General features: G+C 40.4%; 1 protein-coding gene across 4 annotated transcripts in view; it reads right to left on the reverse strand.

Moving 5' to 3' along the window:
• Positions 1-6,032: 6,032 nt before the first annotated feature.
• The window catches only part of LOC110485789 (VPS10 domain-containing receptor SorCS1), a 153,697-nt gene continuing 139,943 nt past the window's right edge, over positions 6,033-19,786 (reverse strand). For 2 of the 4 annotated variants that reach the window (XM_036940436.1, XM_036940437.1), the window contains exons 23-27: positions 16,118-16,252; positions 12,688-12,787; positions 11,909-12,014; positions 8,118-8,287; positions 6,033-7,741 (exon numbers count right to left, since the gene is read on the reverse strand). In XM_036940436.1, the coding sequence (XP_036796331.1) occupies positions 7,677-7,741; positions 8,118-8,287; positions 11,909-12,014; positions 12,688-12,787; positions 16,118-16,252 (576 nt within the window). In that variant the 3' untranslated portion in view covers positions 6,033-7,676. Of the gene's footprint in view, positions 7,742-8,117; positions 8,288-11,908; positions 12,015-12,232; positions 12,331-12,687; positions 12,788-16,117; positions 16,253-19,786 lie in introns of those variants that run through there. The other 2 variants (XR_005035469.1, XR_005035470.1) reach the window with 2 other exon arrangements.

Here is a 19,786-nt window from a genome sequence, read left to right on the forward strand (position 1 = left end):
CCATCCCAGCGTGGTGATCGTCACTTGCACGGTGAAATTCACCCTTTTTAACATTCGGACAACGGTCCTTACATTTCTGGAACTAAATGTTAATGATTGTTACAAGGGCTTTAGTACTGGTGAGGAGAAGGGGCGTGTTTCATCCTTCTAACCAAAGTCTGTGCTCCCGTGGGTGGGGTTACTGATTGAGCATAAGTTTTTCTTATTGAACAATTCTCTCATTTAGAAGCTAAAATCACATTTTATCTTCTCACAAATAGTTTCATGTTTAATCAAAAATGTTTGCGACATTTTGATGTAAATCTGATAACTAGAATTGTATCTTTCAAAGTAGACTTTCAAAGATAAAATTACGACGTCCTATCATCAGTAACAATCTACCAAAACAATGACTGATCTGACAGTATATTCTTTAAGCACCAACGGACCCTTCCATTACAGAAATATTGTCTCATTGTTCAACTTTCTGATGTTACCATCCTGTAGAGTCTGTTGGGGGTGTGGGGGGGGGGGGGGGGGGGGGGGGGGTCATAAACCGGTGGGTATGGAGAGAGACGAGGGGGGGGGTTATGACCCTCACCCAACAGGACAAAGTCATGACAGTGCTGTCTTTTGGATGGGACTTGTCCTGACTCCCTATGGTCACTAAAGATCACATAGCACTTTGTCCAGTCTAAATTCCCAATCTGACCATCATGGCCACCTAATCATTCCCAGCTTCCAGTTGGCTCATTCATCCCCTGTAACTATTCCCCAGGTCGTTGCTGTTAATGAGAGTATGTTCTCGGTCTACTTACCTGGTAAAATAAAATAAAAATAGTTTGCATCCCAATACTACACTTTATATACATCACTGAAGACTAAAATATAACAAAAGTGTTTGACATAGCAACTCCAGATTTTTGGCGGGGTTTTATGAAATTCTGAAAAACATGTATAACATTCCATCCATGGGACTACTAGGTCATTTGACTGCAGGAAAGGGCTACTTCTCCAGTTGCCTTCAGAGGAATATGGAATCAAATCAAATGGTATGAGTCAAATGCGCCAAATACAGTGAAATGCTTACTTAGGAGCCCCTAACCAACAATGCAGTTGAAAAAAAATAAGGATAAGAATAAGAAATAAAAGTAACAAGTAATTAAAGAGCAGCAGTAAAATAACAATAGCGAGACTATATACAGGGGGTACCGGTACAGAGTCAATGTGCAGGGGCACCGGTTAGTTGAGGTAATATGTGTATATGTAGAGTTATTAAAGTGACTATGCATAGATGATAACAACAGAGAGTAGCAGCGGTGTGAAAGAGGGGGAGGGGGGGGGGGGCTATGCAAATAGTCTGGGTAGCCATCTGATTAGGTGTTCAGGAGTCTTATGACTTAGGGGTAGAAGCTGTTTAGAAGCCTCTAGGACCGCTTGCCAAGTGGTAGCAGAGAAAACAGTCTAAGACTAGGGTGGCTGGAGTCTTTGACCATCTTTAGGGCCTTCCTCTGACACCGCCTGGTAGAGAGGTCTTGGATGGCAGGAAGCTTGGCCCCAGTGATGTACTGGGCCATTCGCACTACCCTCTGTACTGCCTTGCGGTCGGAGTCCTAGCAGTTTCCATACCAGGCAGTGATGCAAACAGTCAGGATGCTCTCGATGGTGCAGCTGTAGAACCTTTTGAGGATCAGAGGAACCATGCCAAATAATGTCAGTCTCCTGAGGGGGAATAGGTTTCTTCACGACTGTCTTGGTGTGCTTGGACCATGTTAGTTTGTTGGTGATGTGGACACCAAGGAACTTGAAGCTCTCAACCTGCTCCACTGCAGCCCCGTCGATGAGAATGGGGGTGTGCTCCTGGACTGTGTTATAACTATGCAGTTCCTTGTCTTTGATTGATGTAAAGGCTAAGAAGGGGCTTTAACTACCCAGGGCGCTGTCCCACCAGAAACACACACACACACACAGTCTGCTGTCCTCCTCCTGTCCTCCCCTCTAAACCTCCTCTCTCTTCAAGCAATTACGTCTTTTTTTCTTCAGAGCTAGACTCGCTGACTTTAAGTCTGGGCTTTAACTCAATGTGACATCATGGACTATTGATGTTGACATTATCAGGGGTGGTGCTAACTCTATAATTGAAAAATATATATATTTCATCTATATTTAACCAGGTAGGCCAGTTGAGAACAAGTTCTCATTTACAACTGCGACCTGGCCAAGATAAAGCAAAGCAGTGAGACACAAACAACACAGAGTAACACATGGGATAAACAAACGTACAGTCAATAACACAATAGAAAAGTCTATATACAGTGTGTGCAAATGAGGTAGGTAGGCAAAAATAAGCCATAGTGGTGAAATAATTACAATTTAGCAATTAAACACTGGAGTGATAGATGTGCAGAAGATGAATGTGAGATACTGGGGTGCAAAGGAGCAAAAAAAAGTAATTGCTAAAACCGGTGTATTACTGATCATCAATGATCAAACGCTAGAAATGCAATCACATGATTAACTTAAAAGTGTTTGATGCCATTCTCTCTCTCTCTTTCTCTCTCTCTCTCTGGCAAATTTGGCTAATATTGGCATTGCAAGTTGAATGTCATCATTGCATATCTTACTTCAACAGTGTGAAACGCCTTACTCTCTCTGTGTCTGTCTGTGTGTCTCTTCTTCAGTTTAATAATACCAGCCCTATATAGGCAGCAGGGCTACACTGTGCTGTGTTGTGTGCTCTGGCTGCTGGGTGTCTGGGGCACTGCAGTCCGTTTCCTTGAGATGTCAGGAGCAGCATTAGGGAGCACTGGGCTTGGCCCCCTGTTGGCATTGATCTTTGGTTAATCTCCCCTCCGTCTCCCAGGGCACCGGCCCTGGTCTGACTTTGAACGATTAAAGAGTCCCTCAAGTCAATCTGATGAGGCATCACCATGTATCACTAATGGCCCTGGACGTTACTTTTCTCGTCTCCGTTTCTCTTTCCATTGTTCTGTCTCTCTCCTTATTTCTCCATTCCGCTCTCTCTCCCTCCCTCCATATCTCTATCTCTCTCCCTATCCCCGTCTCTTCTCCATTTGTCTCTTCTATCGCTCGATCATCTCCTTTCTGCCTCTTTCGCTCTCCCTTTTCTTGTTTCTCTCCCTCTCTCTTTCTGTCACTGTCTCCATCGCTCCCTCTCTTTCTCCATCTCTCTCTCTCTTTCTCATTAACCCTTTGCTAGGGACACAGGGTTCTTTATTACCGTCAGAATTTTCACCATCATCACCACTCTTGTGTTATGTTGCCTCAGATACCCTCACAGGACAGGAAGCATGATGAGGATTTTACAGTGAAGTCATTTTTGTTGATAAAAGAATAGGCTATATTGATTGCTTTATGCATGGTAAGGTTTGTGCTATTACTTAAAGTTGACATATTATCAAGTATACCATTACTGGAACCACTTATGAGATGCTAAGTCAAAATCTACTACACCTACTGTATGTCAATGTGTTTATCTCTCGAAGTACGCATATGAGAAAAGACATTTGTCATTGTATTTACCAAGTATTCATGTATAGGTAAATGCAACATTTGTCAATGTATTTGTCATGTATGCCTGGATAAGAAAATACCAACCAACACCTGTTTGATTCCATTTTCTTTATAGGTTGAATATAACTTCCGCAAATACATAGTATTTTTTTTTTTTACAAATATTGTAAAAAAAAAATGAAAACACTGTTAACATCAACTTTCTTTCCATTTAATAAATATGATTGTAAATGCATAAAACAATTACGCACAGCACATTGAAGGTCAAAACAAAAAACATTGTACACCTAAACTTTTGTATTTTTATATAAAAGCTTTACAGTAATAAAACTCTGTCTACAAAAATAATCTCACTAAATCTATGGGGGAAGAGAGCGAAATTATAGTTTAGGGATGAACAAAATCAAGTCCTCGTGAAGCGTGAGTGTCTGCTGGTTTCCTTTTAATGCCTTCACACACCTGGATACGGTCCTAAAATGGACACCATACTGCTGGTTTACCTGGTAGAATCAGACCTTGTTTCAGATGTTAAACAAGGTTTTACGGTGTCCATATTAGAACTGCTTTAGAAACAATACATTCAGGCTGTTGAAAACTGGACATGCCCGTCTCTTGCTCTAGCTAGTCTGTCGTTTGTATACAGCTCAGCCCACACCTTGGGTTCCTGTCCTGTGACATCACAATATGTCTGAACATCCCGGGCCAGTTTCCCTATCACTTGCCAGCAGAGCTTCAAGGAAGTTCCACCTGTCCGCCTCCATTTGTGAACCTGAAGGATTCAAAGGCAGAAGGTGCTTAACTTGAGCCAGTGTGGGCCGGTGGAATCGTTCTCAGCTGAATATTGCCTAAGGGGTTGCTCTGAGAGCTCCGCCATTGTTCTATAGGTCAAAATATTTATATGGAGCACGCAAAGCTTGTAATTCGAAGACTTATGTTAAAGCGACCATTCACTCAGAAAAGTCTCTCAAATCTTTTAATGTGACGATAATCAGAAGTAAATCTAGGGTCATATTGCAATAGTTTCCTGCTGCTCTGATGGAGTTATATATCCTGTAGTTCAACCAGTCATTTGTTACAATGTCAACATTTTTGATATACATAAAATAATTGCAACTTTATAGTAGTCTTTCTGAGAGGAAATAGTCTGTCTTGTCAATTTGCAAGAAGAAAATCAAACAAAATAAACAGAAGATGAAATTAGGTTTGTTATTTAAAAAAGTACTAGCATGCAGCCTCAAATATACATGTTTAAACCGGAGGATGGGCAATTTTTCATATTGAAATATCTAAGTAGCTTTGCTATGAAACACTATTGGAAGATAGCAATGTAACAATGAGTTAGTAAATTACATCTGAATTCATACAATACATTGGTGTATCCAGTCCATATCTATCTGAAAAGACCTCTTATTTCTAAGGTCAAAGACATGAACATTGTCCTTTTCTTTCTCGATTACAGTGCCAGTCAAAAGTTTGGACAAACCTATTCATTCAAGGGTTTTTCTTTATTTATTCTGTTTTATACATTGTAGAATAATAATGAAGACATCAAAACTATGAAATAACACATGTGGAATTATGCAGTAACCAACAAAGTGTTAAACCAATCAAAATATATTTTATATGAGATTCTTTTTGCCTTGACAGCTTTGCACATTCTTGGCATTCTCTCAACCAGCTTCATGAGGTAGTCACCTGGAATGCATTTAAATTAACAGGTGCGCCTTGTTAAATGTTCATTTGTGGAATTTCTTTCCTTTCCTTCTTTCCTGAATTTGAGCCAATCAGTTGTGTTGAGACAAGGTAGGGCTGGTACACAGAACATAGCCTATTTGGTAAAAGACCAAGTCCATATTATGTCAAGAACAACTCAAATAAGCAAAGAGAAACAACAGTCCATCATTACTTTAAGACATGACGGTCAGTCAATACGGAACATTTCAATAACTTTTAAAGTTTCTTCAAGTGCAGTCGCAAAAACCCATCAAGCGTTCTTATGAAACTGGCTCTCATGAGGACCACCACAGAAAAGGAAGACCCAAAGTTACTTCTGCTGCAGAGGATAAGTTTGTTAGAGTTACCAGCCTCAGAAATTGCAGCCCAAATAAATGCTTCACAGAGTTCAAGAAGCAGACACATCTCAACATCAACTGTTAAGAGGAGACTGTGTGAATCAGGCCTTCATGGTCCAATTGCTGCAAATATACCACTACTAAAGAACACCAATAAGAAGAAGAGACTTGCTTGGTCCAAGAGACACGAGCAATGGACATTAGAGAAAGAAAAGCAGCCATAAAGTGCTCAGCATTTGTGGAAACTCCTTCAAGACTTTTTGAAAAGCATTCGATGTGAAGCTGGTTTTGATAATGCCAAGGGAGTGCAAAACTGTCATCAAGGCAAAGGGTGGCTACTTTGAAGAATCTCAAATTTAAAATATATTTTGATTTGTTTAACACTTTTTTGGTTACTAAATGATTCCATATGTGTCATTTAATAATTTTGATGTCTTCACTATTATTATACAATGCAGAACATAGTAAAAATAAAGAAAAACCCTTGAATGAGTAGGTGTGTCCAAACATTTGACTGGTACTGTACATTCTAGGTTGTGTGTTGGTGGGTGATCGTGTGTGTGTATACAATATGTATGCTACATAGTTCAAGTCACTTGGAATATTTTACCATCACTGTCCAGCTACAGTAGAATAATGGTTATATGACGATTCCAGAAATATCATAATTTTCCCTCCATCATTGTCTTTATGGAACGACAATGACAATAAGAAGGGCTTTCCGAAATTCCATAACCATCAATCAAACAATCACGTCTGTCAGATTCCACAATGTGAAACACTTCGGGGTTCGACTCAAAACAAGTTAACCATCCATGTACCCTAACATCCTCTACTGTCTGCGCTCTACTTCCTTTGGTTCTTGAAAAGGGGTATAATACGCTACGGAGATGGAGTATACGGGGCCGAGACTAGGGGCCATTAGCCTAAATGTGTCACCAACCTTAACCAGCATTGAGCTTGACTGGCTGCATTAACTCAATTCCCGACTAGACTTTCAGTTCTGTTCTGTTCTCCCTATTTCAATGCCCTGGTGTGTCTTGTCCTTAAAGGCAGTCTACTCTTTTTTTCTCGCTCTGAACGCTCCACTTGATATTCCGCAGCTGTATTTCTTTTAACTTTTTCAACCTCCAAATTGGGAGGTCAGATAACTTCGGAAGAAAAGGTTACTTTGAGAGGATATTGACTGATTTTGATGCCCCCCCCCCAAATAACTGTCTTCTGCCCATTTCTCTTCTATGAAATCAGGTGTAACTAATGCATGGTGTCAGAGGGAGCTGAAAACATAATGCATCTACATTGGCTTCTCTTGAAGTCCCTATCATGGTAGCAGGCTAGCACCACGGTTCTCAGGCAAGCTATTACATTGGGAAAAAAACAAAGTGTCATACAACTAGTGTTTCTCGTTAAATATAGCTCGTAGTGTAGAGATTAACAGCAAAGTTCAATAACATCACCAAATCAAGAGACAACCAAACCCTGTATCTGTCTTTGAATTATTACATTGTAAGCAAAAACAAAACATTTCAGTACAAAAGTGTATTGTGCCATACTCAGCTTTCCATGAAGACAGTGAACGGAAACAAAATTGTTGTATTAATAATTGATATCGTTTTTCAGTTTGTAATTTGTTATTAAAATACACAAATATCACACAGACATTCATGATTTACAAAATAAATGTGATTTTAAATTCAATTATATACTGAATAAATAGTGTACCACCTCTGGTAGCGACACACAGTAGCGAAAAAGGATGTAAGACACTGACAGTAAGCTAACCAAAAGAGTGTTGTTTTTTATGCATTTTTTTCTTTAGATCATGCTGGCTTTCCATTTGTAGTTATGTACTTGACTTTGTATAAATACATTTCATCAAAAATGATTTTTTTATTGGATAGACATATATTATGAATAAAAAAAACCTGTATACAGTTTCTTCTGATTTTCACAGAGCACAGTAAGTGTCAGCAAAGTCAGTAAAGTCCAACATGCACCGGTATAAAGCTCAAAACCATTGTGTCCGCTCAAATGATTCAAAAAGTCCATGACACTGAATGGAGTTGCTGTTTTCGGGGTTGTCCAGAGTTTTTAAATGTTGATGTACGTGGGGAGTTCCGTTGAGAACTTGACATGTGCGTGAGATTTGATGCATCCTTGAAAGGATAAAATGATGGGAGACAGAGACATGAGGAAAGATGTCAGAAGAGATTCCAGTCCGTATGAGTTAAGTCACATTTCTCCACAATGAAGGCTCTAGCGGAAACCTTGAGTGGAATGGGGCTATCGATTTATTAATCAAAACCTCAGTGAAAGTCTCTTTTACGTGAATGACAACAGATTATCTTCATGGCAACCAATATATAGTATGTGAAAGAGATGGAACAAAATGTCACTATATGACAAGAAATGGCAGTAAAAGTTCAATTACATTTGTAGTACTGGACTTAGTAACTCATAAAAAACAATACATAAATGAAAAGAAATAAAAATAAAGATAAAAAAATAAAAAAAAGTGGCGTAGTCACTCACCGATGGGCCGTGTGTTCAACTCTGTGTCCATAAGCTCCGGAGAAGTCACCAGCTCCCTCGGAGTGTTCGGGGACACCAGGGTGCTTTCCGTCGGACTTACTGGACTCAGGATCATTTCTTGTTCTTTTTCGTTCTGCATCTGCGCATAGACGTTGAGGCCTGGGATCTTCCTTGAGGAAATATTTACAATGAGACGGGGGATGAAGACATTTGCCAGACTAATAAAATGGGAGGGATTGCCTGCATTGGGGACCAAATAATTCTGATGCTCCCCTTTACAACGCAATAATGTGTAGACGCACCCAGGAGATATACCGAGTTGACTTAAATGCTTTGTTTCGATGCCTTCCGGCTTTATGTATAATTTTGTATATATTTGTATGTAAAATAGGATTATACTGCATGTCTTTGGAAGGCAGAGGGTTTGGGCAGGAGATGTACAGTTGAAGTCGGAAGTTTACATACACTTTGGTTGGAATCATTAATACTCATTTTTCAACCACTCCACACATTTCTTGTTAACAAACTAGAGTTTCGGCAAGTCTGTTAGGACATCTACTTTGTGCATGATACAAGTAATTTTTCAAACAATTGTTTACAGACAGATTATTTCACTTATAATTCACCGTATCACAATTCCAGTGGGTCAGAAGTTTACATACACTAAGTTGACTGTGCCTTTAAACAGCTTGGAAAAAAACTGAAAATGATGTCATGGCTATAGAAGCTTCTGATAGGCTAATTGACATAATTTGAGTCAATTGGAGGTGTACCTGTGGATGTATTTCAAGGCCTACTTTCAAACTCAGTGCCTCTTTACTTGACATCATGGGAAAATCAAAAGAAATCAGCTAAGACCTCATAAAAAATAGTGTAGACCTCCACAAGTCTGGTTCATCCTTGGGAGCAATTTCTAAACGCCTGAAGGTACCACGTTCATCTGTACAAACATTAGTACTCAAGTATAAACACCATGGGACCACGCAGCCGTCATACCGCTCAGGAACGAGACGAATTCTGAATCCTAGATATTAATGTACTTTGGTGCAAAAAGTGTGAATCAATCCCAGAACAACAGCAAAGGACCTTGTGAAGATGCTGGAGGAAAAAGGTACAGAAGTATCTATAAACACATTAAAACAAGTCCTATGTCAACATAACCTGAAAGGCACCCAGCAAGGAAGAAGCCACCGCTCCAAAACCACCATAAAAAAGCCAGGCTATGGTTTGCAACTGCACATGGGGACAAAGATTGTACTTTTTGGAGAAATGTCCTCTGGTCTGAAGAAACAAAAATAGAACTGTTTGGCCATAATGAACATCGATATCTTTGGAAGAAAAAGGAGGAGGCTTGCAAGCCGAAGAACACCATCCCAACAGTGACGCACGGGGGTGGCAGCATCATGTTTTGGGGGTGCTTTGCTGCAGGAGGGACTGGTGCCCTTCACAAAATAGATGGCGTCATTAGGAATGAAAATGATGTGTATATATTGAAGCAACATCTCAAGACATCAGTCAGGAAGTTAAAGCTTGGACAATGACCCCAAGCATACTTCCAAAGTTGTGACCAAATGGCTTAAGGACAACACAGTCAAGGTATTGGAGTGGCCATCACAAAGCCCTGACTTCAATCTTATAGAACATTTGTGGGCAGAACTGAAAAAGCATGTGCGAGCAGGGAGGCCTAAAAAACCTGACACAGTTACACCAGCTCTGTCAGGAGGAATGGGCCAAAATTCACCCAACTTATTGTGGGAAGCTTGTGGAAGGCTACCCGAAACATTTGACCCAAGTTAAACAATTTCAAGGCAATGTTACAAATACTAATTGAGTGTACGTAAACTTCTGACCCACTGGGAATGTGATGAAAGAAATAAAAGCTGAAATAAATAATTCTCTCTACTATTATTCTGACATTTCACATTCTTAAAATAAAGTGGTGATCCTAACTGACCTAAGACAGGGAATTGTTACTTGGATTATATGTCAGGAATTGTGAAAAACTGAGTTTAAACTTCTTATGAGAAGCATGCCCAAAGTAAACTGCATGTTACTCAGGCCCAGTAGCTAGGATATGCATATAATTGGTAGATTTGGATGGAAAACACTAAAGTTTCTAAAACTGTTACAATAATGTCTTAGTATAACAGAACTTATATGGCAGGTGAAAACCTGAGCCATCCAGGAAGTGGGAATCTTTTGATGTGGGTATTTTCAATTTAATACCAATAGAGTATATAATGGGTTAGGACCCAGATTGCAGTTCCTATGGCTTCCACTAGATGTCAACAGTCTTTAGACATTGTTTCAGGCATGTTTTCTGAAAAATTAAGAAGAATGCGACCTTTCTGTCAGTGGACTGTAGAATCATGCAGTGCTGGTTTGTGCGCGTGACCGAGTGCGCACCCTTCTTTGTTTTTCCTTTCTATTGAATACGCTAATGTCCGGTTGAAATATTATTGATTATTTAGACAATTGATAACCTGAGGATTAGTTATAAACATTGTTTCACATGTTTCGATGAACTTTACCAGTACTATTAGGATGTATTCTTCTGCATGTTTTGACCGCCTTTGAGCCAGTGGATTACTGAACAAAACGAGCAAACCAAACTGAGTTTTTGGGTTTAAAAAGCAAAATGAACATTTATCGTGTAGCTGGGACTCGTGACTGCAACCATATGAATATCTTCAAAGGACTTTTGTAATTCCTTTACTTGGTTGTAAATGTTTGTATGCTTTTGTAAGTGGGGCGCTGTCCTCAGATAATCGCATGGTATGCTTTCGCCGTAAAGCCTTTTTGAAATCTGACAAAGCGGCTGGATTAACAAGACGTTAATCTTTAAACCGATGTATAGCACTTGTATTTCTTATGAATGTTTATTATGACTATTCTTGTATTTTGAATTTGGCGCTCTGCAATTTCACCGGATGTTGTCCAGGTGGGTTGCTAGCGGAACGCCAGCGCCAGAAAGGTTAAATGTATTTGGCCGAGGTGTATGTACATTTCCGACTTCAACTGTAGTCGTTGTTTGTGTGTATCTGTAAATTGCTGTTCGTAGGTGTTTGTTTGTATTTGATGCAAAAAAAAAGAAAGGGAACACCTAAAAATACAATATTATTTAAAAAAGGAAGGCAATTAGACATTCTACTGTATAAATACATTTATGTTCTAAAACCTATACGTTGTTGCGATCTCTTTTTCTCCCTCTTCTGTTTCTCTCTATAGATCTTGTCTCATTGACCCCTAATGCCCTTTTCACACAGAACTGTACCTTGGTGAACAGAAATAATTTAACATTTCAGAAAGGTCAACTAGCAAAGCTCAAAGGGCTAAATATTGATAATGCCTGAAGGCTGACTGGCATTTCATTTGCGGACAGAGAAAACACCTCGACAAAAGGATTCTAAGAAAGTTGAGACATAAGCCATTTCTCCCTTGAAACTGAAAGTTTTCACAGACGTTTGATAGACAGTATTTTTGTTAAATGCCAAATGTCTAGACACTCAGTAACTCCCATTTGGTTAGTAATTTTACCCAAAGTTCTTTCTGATATATAACCATAATTATACAGTAGCTCAAAGCTCAGAATTGGTGTCAGAAGTGGGATTAGACCCTAGTCGAACAGTGAGATCATAGCTCACTCCTCAGTGTCCTAGCTAACTCAAAATGTTTCGTCAACACTCAGGAACTTTCCCACTTGGTTAGTAACATTCTCCCAACGTCCTAGCAACTTACAACCAGATATGGGATATCGAGATCATCTCTACAGTATATCATGAGCACTGTACCTTTTGAATTTGTAGACGACAAATATCGCCAAACCCAGAACCACAACCGACAGCAGCATCAGCATGGCCGAGCCGCTGTGGTTCTCACTCATGTCCACTAGGGGCGCTGTAGAGGTGGGAGACAAGAGTCACACAGTACAGTATACATTAAATTCCAAACAGTTTCCATAGAGAACAAGTAAATCATGCGTTTAAGAAGTCAACATGAAAAGAGACACCTACTAATTAATAAAATACAAAATATAACAAAATAATTAAAAATATATATTAAATTGTATTGTGATTACGTTTTTGATACGGTAAGTATTTATTGACTTCTCTTACTCTTTATCTTATAAGCCCCTAGGACAGTAGCAGCATCCCCAAAAGGAAGAGGCACACATACTTGTAACGATGCTCACTCTCTGAATGTCTCTGTGTAGCTACATGATGGGAGCCAATCAGACAACAGGGTTGGGGGGTGTTAGTTAGTCGCTGGGCAGGAAATAAACCTCCTGGGCCTGTATTCACAAAGAGTCTTAGTGTAGGAGTGCTAATCTAGGATCAGGTCCTTCCTTTCCATATAATCTTATTTGTTATGATCTAAAAGGCAAAACTGATGCTAGATCTGAAGTCCTATTCTGAGACACTTTTTGAATATGGGCCCTAGCTCTCTATTTCTATCTAGAACTATCTCTAGCCATCTATATACTCATTAAAAATACCCAGTTATCCTCAATACACCTAGCAAACACAAACAAAATGTAGGTATTTGTATTTGAAGAGATGCAGACACTTACCGGCTGACAAATGTGCAGCATATACTGTGACCTGGACCCCAGGCCGAAGGGTGAACTGGACCAGGTTTTGGTTGAGGGCGCTAAGTATGATTTCAGTGAGCTAGAGAGGGAGAGACAAACACGACAAAAAACATAAATTAAAAAAAGTATGTGTGCATCGATTTATATAATTAGAGTATTAAGATTTTTAAAACAACATATTGGAACATTTTATATCAGAGATCTGTGAGAGTACATTTACATTTAGGGTCTAATCCAGAGCGACTTACAGGAGAAATTAGGGTCAAGGGCACACGTTGTTGTCCTGGCACCGACAAACGATGAGACCGCCTATAGGGAGGTCAGAAACATGGCAGTGTGGTGCCAAGACAACAACCTCTCCCTCAATGTGAGCAAGACAAAGGAGCTGATCGTGGACAACAGGAAAAGGCAGGCCGAACAGGCCCCCATTAACATCGACGGGCTGTAGTGGAGCGGGTCGAGAGTTTCAAGCTCCTTGGTGTCCACATCACCAACAAACTATCATGGTTCAAACACACCTAGACAGTCATGAATAGGGCACGACAAAAATATTTCCCCTTCAGGAGACTGAAAAGATTTGGCATGGGTCCCAGATCCTCAAGAAGGTCTACAGCTGCACCATCGAGAGCATCCTGACTGGTTGCATCACCTCCTGGTATGACAACTTCTAGGCATCTGACTGTAATGCGCTACAGAGGGTAGTGTGTACAGGCCAGTACATCACTGGGGCCAAGCTTCCTGCTATCCAGGACCTATATACTAGGCGGTGTCAGAGGAAAGCCCAAAAAAATTGTCAAAGACTCCAGTCACCCAGTCATAGACGGTTTTCTCTGCTACTGGATGGCTAGTGGTACCGGAGCAACAAGTCTAGGACCAAAACGCTCCTTATCAGCTTCTACCCCCAAGCCATAGGACCGCTGAACAATTAGTCAAATGGCCACCCGGACTATTTACATTGACACCCATCCCCTCCAATTTGTTTTTACACTGCTGCTACTCGCTGTTTATTATGTATGCATAGTCAGTCTACCTACTGTACATGTACAAATGACCTTAGACTAACCTGTCCTCCCGCACATTGACTCGTATCGTTGTTAGCCTCATTATTATTATTTTATTGTGTTATTTTTTATTATATTTTACTTTAGTTTATTTGGTAACTATTTTCTTAACTCTTTCTTGAACTGCATTCATTGTTGGTTAACTGCTTGTAAGTAAGCATTTCATGGTAAGGTTGTGTTCGGCTCATGTCACTGATTAACAGATGTTTCACCTAGTAGGAGCGGGGATTCAAACCAGCAACCTTTCGGTTACTGTCCCAACACTCTTGACCCCTAGTCTATAGGTCAACACTAAATCAAATCCAACTGTCTCTAAACTGCATAAATCATCTCAATACACTTCACCGTACAGTACAAGAGACAGAATAGAAGACATCTAGCAGTAGCATTAAATAGTATAACCAGTAGAACTACTCAAGTCATATTATTGGTTAGTTTCAGAATGAGTTTCTTCTCATGCATACCATACTGAGGTAGATCTTTCCACCACACACTTACTGATACCCACCCTGACTCACTGATACTACACACCCCCACAGCTCACTGCACCCTCCCTCTACACAGAAACCCATTTAAAGTGAAATATCTATGGATGAATCCGTGCCGGTCCCCACCACTTTAATACATAATGTAGGGCCTATTTGATGAAAAACCTTGCTTTTACACCGTTTTTTTAGAGCGACAAGTAACCTTCTGCACAGAGAACGTGCAGTTTGGACATATATCAGACGTATCACCCTGATCTGGAGGCTAAAGCTGGAATACAGTGTTCCACTTCATGATGCTTCCAATTTAGCCCGGACATAGTCCCCTGAACTACACCGTCCATATGATGTCAATCACACAAATGATGATTTGTGCCATTATAAATCTAAACTGTAACACATTATGTCAGATATGTCATTTAGTTGTATCCTTTTTTACTTTGCATTCAGGCCAAAGACTAAAACCGAGAATCTGTACGCAGGTCATGCATAGAACGACCCTGGCCAAACAAATTACCGTTTCCCAACGGAATCCATCTTATTTCTTTGCTAGGCTTCATTCAATTTTTATCTGCCTCGTTTACCAAATGAATTGTGATATGAGTAGTTTCTCCCAGTCCTTCACATTCCTTCCCGCTTGTATATTTCTTACCAAGTTTAAAATTAGACTAGAAGCTAAGAATAATTACTTTTTCTCACTGTGTATCGGGCTCACTAAATCTATTATACAATCTAATAAGCACAACCGCACATTACACTTTCAAGATGCAAACCTTGAATAAAGATGCATTGCTGGGGCCTGAGTGAGAAGGGTCTAGCCATAGCCAGGCTATCAGGCAGATTTGAGGGGGGGGGGGGGGGGGGGGGGGATACAATTAATTTCTTCCTGGTTCTATTCTACTCACATCTTTTTAATGATCATCCATTATCTATTATATGAGCCTAGGAGCTAATTCAGTACATCTTGATACCTGCTGCTGATTCAGTGGCCAGTATCAGCAGAGACACTATCTTTGACTGGCTTTATTCCTGTGAAAGACTGCAACCCCCGCCCTCTCACATAGAGATGACTGGGTATTCTACAGTAAAGTTGTCAGCAGTGATGACTTTTAAAAGCTTGTCACACTTATTGATGAGGCTAGTTGATATTCTGCAGTGTGTGTGTGTGTGTGTGTGTGTGTGTGTGTGTGTGTGTGTGTGTGTGTGTGTGTGTGTGTAAGCCCATGTGGACAATATTGACATCTACTGGAGAAAATATGAACTCAGCCTTGAACATATAAGTATGTTGCAATTCGGTCTTCAGACCATGTAGCGGTATAGACCAACGGCAACTATGTATTAGTGAGGAATGTTAGAAAAATGAATATTTCTAAGCCTACTCATGTTTTAGTTCATTTGAGACTTCTAAATTATGCCAAATGGAATAACAAGGACATCAACAGATGGTGAACATGTTGGTGCAAGAAAACAAGTGCTTAGCTGTCAAGCCCAAACATCCAACAAGCAGAGTAATATCCCCCTGAAATATAGCTCTAAATGTCATTCAGTGATAATTCAGAGTAAGTATATGTCAAATTAACTCATAAAAAGTATGCTCCTACTCCCACTCAAACATCTGGCATGAATCAATATCGGAACTTAATGAATTGAATTTTATGGTTTACTTTTATGGAAATGTAATTGTCAGATAACCATTTTGGAAATATTTAACTGACAGGTAACACTGACAGATATAATGCTTTTTTAACCTGTTACAGACATGAAGAAGCCGCTATATCATATATTTTGAATAAGGCTAAGGCCTATAATATGTTATGTCTGTGTTTCAACTCACACAAAATGCCTGTTATTAATCAATCATACCTGGTCTAAATGAGCTGAGTTCTTATCCGGCTTTCCCTCCGTTAACTCTTTGTCTGGCAGGAGGAAAAACTCTGCTGCCGTGGGCAACCCTGGTAGGACACTGACAAGGAGCCGTTCCGGTGTCACCCCTGTGGCCTAGAGAAGGATGAGGAGGGAGAGAAGGAAGAGAGAGATGAGAATGGTAGGATGAGGAGTTGGGAGAGGAAGAGGAAAAGAAGAAGAGAGGGAGACGAGGGAGATGAAGAGGGAGAGGGAAAGGAGGAAGATGAAAAGGAGGGAGAGGATGAAGAGGAGGAGTGAGATGGAGAGGAGGAAGATGAAGAAGAACAGAAAGAGGAGTAAGAGGAAGAATTCCCCATCAACCATTTGGACCAGACTGGATCGCTTTTCATGTTACTAAGCACATCATCAAAGAGGAAAGCAGTGGCATCGAAAAATAGGAATTGTCTGGATGGTCGTAATTAGTGTGACTGTGATATATTGCTGCGATACTCACTGTGATACATTATTACTAACATCAATGAGACTTAGATCTGAAATTATCATACTACTCAGGTCCTGAGCCGTTCGTATCAAATATGATACGATTTCCGTTCTCAAAATACTGAATAGCATGAGCAATTCAATACATTTCTTGGATACGACAATGTCTACCAAACAGGTCATATATCATGTGTGGAGTTGAAATACACTATATATACAAAAGTATGTGGACACCACTTCAAATTAGTAGATTAGGCTATTTCAGCACAGTTGTTTCTGGCAGGTGTTTAAAATTGAGCATACCGCCATGCAATCTCCATAAACAAACATTGGCAACAGAATGGCCTTTCTGAAGAGCTCAGTGACTTTCAACGTGGCACCGTCATAGGATCCCATCTTTCATTCGTCAAATTTCTGCCCTGCTAGAGTTGCCCCGGTCAACTGTAAGTGCTGTTATTGTGAAGTGGAAACATCTAGGAGCAACAACGGCTCAGCAGTGAAGTGGTAGGCCACACAAGCTACACAGAATGGGAACAACGAGTGCTGAAGTGCGTAGCCCACTACCGAGTTCAAAACTGCCTCTGGAAGCAACGTCAACGACTCTGGGTTTGGCGGATGCCAGGAGAACGCTATGTGCCCCAGTGCATAGTGCCAACTGTCAAGTTTGGTGAAGGAAGAATAATTGTCTGGGGCTGTTTTCATGGTTCGGGCTAGGCCCCTTAGTTCCAGAGAAGGGAAATCTTAATGCTAGAGCATACAGTGACATTCTAGACGATTCGTGCTTCCAACTTTATGGGAACAGTTTGGGGAAGGCCCTTTTCTGTTTCATCATGACAACGCCCTGTGCACAAAGTGAGGTCCACATAGAAATGGTTTGAGATCAGTGTGGAAGAACTTGACTGGCCTGCACAGAGCACTGACTTCAACCTCATCGAACACCTTTGGGATTAATTGGAATGCCGACTGCGAGCCAGGCCTAATCGCCTAACATCAGTGCCCGACCTGTGAGAAAAAATACGTATTTAACTGCTTGTTTGAAAATTAATAGTTAACAATGATATGCTGAAGAAATCGTAAGAGACTTTCATAACTAGTAGTGCAGTGCTTCTAAAAAGGGATGGTTTTCCTCTAGTCCCCTGCAGCTGGTCTGTGAGTATAATCAAGGACATAGTGTGACCTGAGATAGAGATTGCCTGGATGGGGTAGAACAAACCCCTATTTGTCCTAATCATCTTTTCTTCTGAGAAACTACGCTAGGGAGAGGTAAACAACACCCGATGCACATAACCACAAGATGGACCCTTATGATGCCCCAATCTGCATGGGAGGGGTGGAACCAGCCATGACTAAGCATTTTTAGATTTGATCTATACAGTTGAAGTCGGAAGATTACATACACCTCGGTCAAATACATTTAAATTCAGTTCTTCACAATTCCCTAAATATAATCCTAGTAAAGATTCTCTGTCTTAGGTCAATTAGGAACATCACTTTACTTTAAGAATGGGAAATGTCAGAATAATAGTAGAGAGAATGATTTGTTTCAACTTTCATTTCTTTCATCACATTCCCAGTGGGTCAGAAGTTTACATACAATCAATTAGTATTTGGTAGCATTGACTTTAAATTGTTCAACTTGGGTCAAACGTTTCGGGTAGCCTTCCACAAGCTTCCCACAATAAGTTGGGTGAATTTTGGCCCATTCCTCCTGACAGAGCTGGTGAACTTAGTCAGGTTTGTAGGCCTCCTTGCTCGCACACACTTTTTCAGTTCTGACAACAAATTGTCTATGGGATTGAGGTCAGGGCTTTGTGATGGCCACTCCAATACCTTGACTTTGTTGTCCTTAAGCCATTTTGCCACAACTTTAGAAGTATACTTGGGTGTCATTGTCCATTTGGAAGACCCATTTGTGACCAAGCATTAACTTCCTGACTGATGTCTCACAGAAATGTTTTGATATCTTTGATGACTGATGTCTGGAGATGTTGCTTCAATATGTCCACAATTCTCCTTCGTCGTGATGCCATCTATTTTGTGAAGGGCACCAGTCCCTCCTGCAGCAAAGCACCCCCACAACATGATGCTGACACCCCCATGCTTCACGGTTGTGATGGTGTTCTTCGGCTTGCAAGCCTCCCCCTTTTTCCTCCAAACATAACAATGGTCATTATGTCCAAACAGCTCTATATTTGTTTCATCAGACCAGAGGACATTTCTCCAAAAAGTATGATCTTTGTCCCCATGTGCAGTTGCAAACCCTAGTCTGGCCTTTTTATGGCGGTTTTGGAGCAGTGGCTTCTTCCTTGCTCAACGGCCTTTCAGGTTATGTCGATATCGGACTCGTTTTACTGTGGATAAAGGTACTTTTGTACCTGTTTCCTCCAGCATCTTCACAAGGTCCTTTGCTGTTGTTCTGGGATTGATTTGCACTTTACGCACCAAAGTACGTTCATCTCTAGGAGACAAAACGTGTCTCCTTCCTGAGCAGTATGATGGCTGCGTGGTCCCATGGTGTTTATACTTGCATACTATTGTTTGTACAGATGAACGTGGTACCTTCAGGCATTTGGAAATTGCTCCCATGGATGAACCAGACTTGTGGAGGTCTACAATTTTTTATGAGGTCTTGGCTGATTTCTTTCGATTTTCTCAAGATGTCAAGCAAAGAGGCACTGAGTTTGAAGGTAGGCCTTGAAATACATCCACAGGTACACCTCCAATTGACTCGAATGATGTCATATAGCCTATCAGAAGCTTCTAAAGCCATGACATAATTTTCTGAAATTTTCCAAGCTGTTTAAAGGCACAGTCAACTTAGTGTATGTAAACTTCTGACCCACTGGATTTGTGATACAGTGAATTATAAGTGAAATAATCTGTCTGTAAACAATAATTGGAAAAATGACTTGTGTCATGCACAAAGTAAATGTCCTAACCGACTTGCCAAAACTATAGTTTGTTAACAAGAAATGCGTGGTTGAAAAACAAGTTTTAAGGACTCCAACCTAAGTGTATGTAAACTTCCGACTTCAACTGTAGGACCTCTGTTTTTTTAAGAGTGTGGGGTCGACCGGGGTTGACCAGTGTCATTATTGCAATAATGAATCAATATTAAACAAAGATGATTGTTTGAAGAAATGACAAAGTCTCTCTCACTTGGTTAGAATTTCCACCACAGACTTC

The sequence above is a fragment of the Oncorhynchus mykiss genome, chromosome 13 (genome assembly GCF_013265735.2).
Source record: "Oncorhynchus mykiss isolate Arlee chromosome 13, USDA_OmykA_1.1, whole genome shotgun sequence".
NCBI lineage: Eukaryota > Metazoa > Chordata > Actinopteri > Salmoniformes > Salmonidae > Oncorhynchus > Oncorhynchus mykiss.